We start from the raw sequence: 5,758 nt of genomic DNA, 5'->3' as shown, positions 1-5,758 counted from the left end.
GGCGGCTGAAAGGGGGCGGCATGAAGCCCCCTGCTCCAGCTAGGGTCAGGGCAGATAGTAGAGCACAGAGAGATACACCTGTGACCCAGTGTACCCAGCAACCTCTGCTCCCAGGTCCCATGGGTGGAATGGCTCTTGGGTCTGGAAAGGAGGACGAGTATGAAGGGGGAGGGCTAGGGTCTGAGAAAGGCGGGATGGTGCTTGGACCTTTGAGTCTTGGGGAAGAGAAGCTGGGACCTGAATTCCTGAGTATGTAGGAGTTTAGACCCCTCTATCTGAGGGCGAAGGGGTTGATGTGGAACCCCAGGTCTGGTTGTGGAAGGCTGGGATCTAGACTACTGGGTCTGAAGCAGAAGGTTGAAGTCAGGGTTGGCCTCTTGGAAGGAGGAATGTTGAAGGTTTATATCCCTGGGTCTAGGAGAGAGGGGCTGGGGATGTGGACTCCTATGTTTAGGGAAGGGGTGTTAATGCTTAGATTCCTATATTTAAGGCAGGCTTGGGTTTAGGCTTGTTATTAAGGGGTAAGGCTGTGGAAACAGTCCCGGATTCTGGCCTTCAGCACTCCCAGCCCCTAAAGGAAGTTCTGAACCCCAGACCAGTTATCCCAGATGGCTTTGAAAGAGTCTCCCCTCCTGAGAGCCTCTGCTCTCAGGCCTGGCTCTTGGGGGTTCACAATATGTTTCGTCCCCTCTGTCCTGGGACCAGCGCCCAGAGTCCAAGCCGGTCTAAGTTTGGAAGAGGGAGGGGAGGGGACATCGGGTTAGGGGGGTGAGGGAGGCGTGTAGGGGGGACAGGATGTCTCTGTCTCTGAGCTGTCACACACACCTCTGCCCAGAGAAAGGGAGGGACAAAAGGCTCCAAGAGACAGAACAAAGAGAGATACAGAGACAACCCAAGAGAGCCAGAGAGAAGGAAAGTCAGAGAAGAGAGTGTGGGGACATCCCATGAGCAGCCTGGGTTGGTAGGCAGGGGAGAGTGTGTAGGGAAGTCAGAGGTCCCAGCAAACAGAGGCAGGGTAGAGAGAGCAAGAGCACCCTGGGGAGAGACAGAGAGAGAGATAGGGTGGTGGGAAAAGGGACAGACAGATGAAAAGAAAAAGAGTCAAAGTTACACACAGAGAGTAAAGAAAGAGAAAGTGAGAAAAAGAAAAGAAAGATAAAGAGAGAGGAACGAAGACATTAAAGGGAGAGGGACAGAGAGTGGGGGAGTGAGAGAGATTTAGAAGGAAAGAGAAACTGCCAGAGGTTGTAGAGAAGGGATTGAAGGCTGAGAAGACACAAGAGAAAGAAACAAGGCAATACAGAAGGGGACACACCCCTAGAAGGTGACAGGGAGCAAGAAGGGAGTCTGAGGAATCTCAGGGGGCTGGGAAAACCGTTTCAGACAGAGAGAGACCAAGGTAACCCTCCATCAGCTTCACCAACCTCTGCTGGGCAAGGACCCATCGGGGTGCAAAGGGTGCCTCAGGCTGGTTCCTCTTTGGGGAGTCTAAATAAGGGGTGCCTATAAGGGCCAGCTGATACCAGGCAACTCTTGAGATGGAGCGCAGGGCTCTCAAGAGCACGGAGGATGGGGACACAGAGGTGAGAGGCGGGATAAAAGGGAGGCAGAGAGACTGAGAGCACAGGAGACAGATGGAGGGGGACAGGAGGGAGGGAGAGAGAGACTAAAAGCCCAGATTCAAGGAGGGACAATAGTGTAGACCCAAAGGATCACTCTCTGTGCTCTGAGTCCCCCAGTGAATAAAGATCAAATCACACGGGAGAGGGTGAAGGGTCCGTGGACTGACCACTGAAGCCATACTAACATGGGTTGAGAACATCTGGCTGCCTCCCTCAAATGGGGAGCAGACAAAGACCCCTAATTCTGCTAGGGCACAAAAAAACAGGTGTCCCCGGGCAGGGTGACTCACTGTGACTCATCCTTCTCTCTAGAGATAGGGACCCCTGTCCCTTGCATCCTAAGCTTGATTCTGGGCTTGGCCTCTGATCTCTCCTGTCGTTCCGAGAGGCCCCAGACTCACCCCTCAACCACCCTATGTCTTCTCCCCACAGGAGGACACAGCCATGGCCCTGCAGAGGCTAGTGGAGCTAACAGCCAGCCGGGTGACCTCAGTAAGAAGCCTGCGTGTACAGTACCTTCTCATCCGAAAGCTAGGTTCCGGTTCCTATGGCCGTGTGCTCCTAGCCCAGCCCCGCCAAGGAGGTGAGTTCAGCCACCAAGGGGTGGACTTCAAGTTCTCTCATCATGAGACATCTCAGAGATAAGCCAGACCTGGTGGGAACTCTGAAAGTGCAAGACTCTGTGATCCTCTGAGAGATATAGGTCCCCCAGAGAGGGCAAATGGCAGACTCCAAGTCTCACATCACACAGCAAGGCAAGAGAACAATTTGACCTGGAATTCATGTCACTACCATGTCCCTTTATCTTATAGGAAATGTAGGACCAGAGAGGGTAAGTCAGTTATACAAGGAAGCACAGCAGGCCAATGTAGAATGGGAAAGCACATAGGGGAAGATCTGTTCCAATCCGCACTTCACAGATGGAGAAACTTGGTTTTCATGAAAATTCTCAGGCTCAGAGAGGTCAAGTGGCTTCTCTAAGGTCCCATTGTAGGACCATGATGTCCCAGGTTCTCATCTGATCCCATCTTCCTGACAGGTCAAACCGTGGCTCTTAAGCTCCTCCGACGGGACTCAGTCCTGAGAACAACTTTCCTGAGAGAATTCTGTGTGGGCCGCTGCGTCTCTTCACATCCAGGCCTACTGCAGACCCTGGGAAGGCCCCTGCAGACACCCCGATATTTTGCCTTTGCTCAGGAGTATGCACCCTGTGGGGATCTCAGTGGAATGCTCCAGGAGAAGGCAAGGCTGGAAAAGGCTGCTCAGGCCCACCTCAGTCCCTATCCCTAATTCACTGCTCCATCTAGATCCACCCTGAGACCACAAATGACCTCCCCGTTCCTAATCGTCAATCGTTTCCTGCCTGACCCCAGCACTGATCCATATGATGGTCCAAATGCAAACTTGAGGGGAGGGGAAGGGCTGAGCTGCCATTAGGGTTGGGAATGGATTGGAGCTATTGAGGGGTTGGAGTGTAGACAGCTTTGGGGCTCCAGTTGACTCTGGGGTTGGGAGGAGGAATAGCTGGAGTGAGATGGGAGGGTTTATGGTTGTCCTTACATAGGTGGGCTGTGGTTGACAAGGGCAGGTTGGCATAAGCAGTGTCTGCTGGCCAATTTGGGTAGAGTTGAAAAAAAATTTTTTTTCTAGAAAGGATGCTAGGTCAGGACTGAACCCAGGAAAGTCTAGCCTCTCTTGTTTGGAGATCAGGTGTATGGAGATATTACAGGGGGGTGCTTGGGTTTGAGATAGAATTAGGGTGCAGAAATAGGGGTAAATGAAAGCAAGGAAGAGAGGGAGGGAAGAAGAGAAGGAGGGAGGGAGGGAGGGAGGGAGGGAGGGAAAGTAGGTAGGTGGGTGAGTGCATGTTTGGATGGAAGGATACTTGAGTGGAGGACAGATGTATGGGTGGAACGATGCAAGCATGAATGGATGAGTGGGTGGATGAATGCATATATGTATGAATAGCTGGATGGTTAGTTTGATGTACAGATGGATCGATTCTTGGATGGGTGTACAGATGTGTGGATGTATGGATGAATAAATAGATGACTGCATGGATGGCTACCTTGATAACTGTATGGATGCAGATGCATGGTTAGGTATGGATGGACAAATGTATGTATGCTTGAATGGTTGCGTGGTTGGCTGTTTGTATGAATGGCTGTATGACTAACTGAGTGAATGGATGATGGGTGGATGATAGATGGATGATGGGTGGATGGATGGGTGGGTGGATGGATGATGGATAGATGGATGGATGATGGATGGATGATGGATGGATGACTGAATGCATGGATGGGTGAATGGGTGGATAAGAGGATAAAAAGGACAAGAAGGAAGCCAAGGACAATGAGAGGTGGGTATTAGATAAGAAAATAGGATAGTTGCATTGTGCCTGGATGTAGAGTGGACGTGGAGTGGATGCCTTATTTAATACTGTTGGATAGAGGCCTGGCTGAACAGTAGGACAGACTGATATGAGGACAGTCTGAGTTAGAGATGTGTTCTACATCAATATGTGGCTAAGATCAGGGTTAACGAGAGGGTTTAGATTCTCACTAAGACATTTAATACCAGCGCTTGGGAGGCAGAAGCAGGTGGATCTCTATGAGTTCAAGGCCAACCTGGACTACATAGTGAGACCCTATCTCGAAAACAAGAACAAAACCCCCATAAAAACAGAGCGGAGAGGGATGGAAGGAGAGACAGAGAGGGATAGAGACAGAGATAAGGACACACAGAAAGGGATAGAGACAGGGAGGTACACAGAAAGACACAGATGGAGAAATAAGTTCTGAGTAGAGAGATAAAGAGTGGCTAATCTGAAGATCTTTGGGTGTTTGTGGATATATCAGGTACCTTTGGGGGCTCTGGGTTCTAGGCACTCAAACCTTGAGAATCAGAATCTTTCAGAATTAAGAGCTGTGTCCAGCTGGGCAGTGGTGGTGCACGACTTTAATCCCAGCACTTGGGAGGCAGAGGCAGGTGGATTTCTGAGTCCGAGGCCAGCCTGATCTGCAGAGTGAGTTCCAGGACAGCCAGGGCTACACAGAGAAACTCTGTCTCAAAAACTAGGAAAAAAAAAAAGAGCTGTGTCCAAGTGAGGAAGAGAGCATGGCTTGTTTCCTTTCTTCCCAACTTTAGGGCCTCCCAGAGCTGATGGTGAAGCGGGTAGTGGCCCAGCTGGCTGGAGCCCTGGACTTTCTCCACGGCCGAGGGCTAGTGCACGCAGATGTCAAGCCAGACAATGTGCTAGTCTTTGATCCTGACTGCAACAGAGTAGCCCTGGGTGACCTGGGTTTGACCCGACCTGAAGGCAGCCCGACCCCTGCTCCCCCAGTGCCTCTGCCCACTGCACCACCTGAACTCTGCCTCCTGCTGCCACCGAACACACTTCCCCTGAGGCCAGTTGTGGACTCCTGGGCCCTAGGTGTGCTTCTCTTCTGTGCCGCCACCGCCTGCTTCCCTTGGGATGTAGCATTGGCTCCTGATCCTGAGTTTGAGGCCTTTGCCGGTTGGATGACCACTAAGCCCCAGCCCCCTCGGCCACCAGCACCTTGGGACCAGTTTGCACCCCCAGCTCTGACCTTGCTCCAGGGACTTCTGGACCTGGATCCTGAGACTAGGAGTCCTCCACTGGCTGTCCTAGATGTTTTAGGGGACGATTGGGGGCTGCAGGGTAGTGAAGAGGGATCTGAAAGCTTGGGGAATGTATCCTACAAAGATGGGGAGGAAGAAGAGGGAGGATCGAGTTTGGAGGAGTGGACTGATGAGGAGGAAGATGAAATCAGAGATGGTGGGAGGACGGAGGCAGATAACAGAGCTTCATGACCAGGTGATGAGACAGTGGTCAGAACTGCAGCTCTCGAGGCCACCTGGGAAAGGCAACAGCTATTACTGGGAGAAGACAGGGAACACATTGGACTTGGATGTGCACACACCCCCCTCCCCGAAGTGCACACACACACAACTGAGGACTCAGGGGTCCCAATTGTGTGCTGCTGCAGCATCCTCCCCTCCTCCCCTTTCCATCTTCCTTTTGTCTTCTTTCTTCTTGTCTTTCTCCTCTTGATCTCTCTCTTCCTCCTCCTCTTCTTCCTCTTCCTTGCCCTCTTCTTTCTCCTCTTTCTCCT

At 51.8% G+C, this 5,758-nt stretch overlaps 1 protein-coding gene across 1 annotated transcript; it reads left to right on the top strand.

The window, feature by feature from the left end:
- Nucleotides 1-1,201: 1,201 nt before the first annotated feature.
- Sbk3 (SH3 domain binding kinase family member 3) lies at nucleotides 1,202-5,489 on the top strand. Its single transcript, XM_031384162.1, has 4 exons — nucleotides 1,202-1,583; nucleotides 2,055-2,205; nucleotides 2,662-2,864; nucleotides 4,770-5,489. The coding sequence occupies exons 1-4, from the start codon at nucleotides 1,539-1,541 to the stop codon at nucleotides 5,454-5,456; spliced, it is 1,086 nt and encodes a 361-aa protein (XP_031240022.1). The 5' UTR covers nucleotides 1,202-1,538; the 3' UTR covers nucleotides 5,457-5,489.
- The last annotated feature ends 269 nt before the right edge of the window (nucleotides 5,490-5,758 follow it).

This window comes from Mastomys coucha, unplaced genomic scaffold (genome assembly GCF_008632895.1).
Source record: "Mastomys coucha isolate ucsf_1 unplaced genomic scaffold, UCSF_Mcou_1 pScaffold21, whole genome shotgun sequence".
Taxonomy (NCBI): Eukaryota; Metazoa; Chordata; class Mammalia; order Rodentia; family Muridae; genus Mastomys; species Mastomys coucha.
This window is presented reverse-complemented; position numbering and strand designations above follow the sequence as displayed.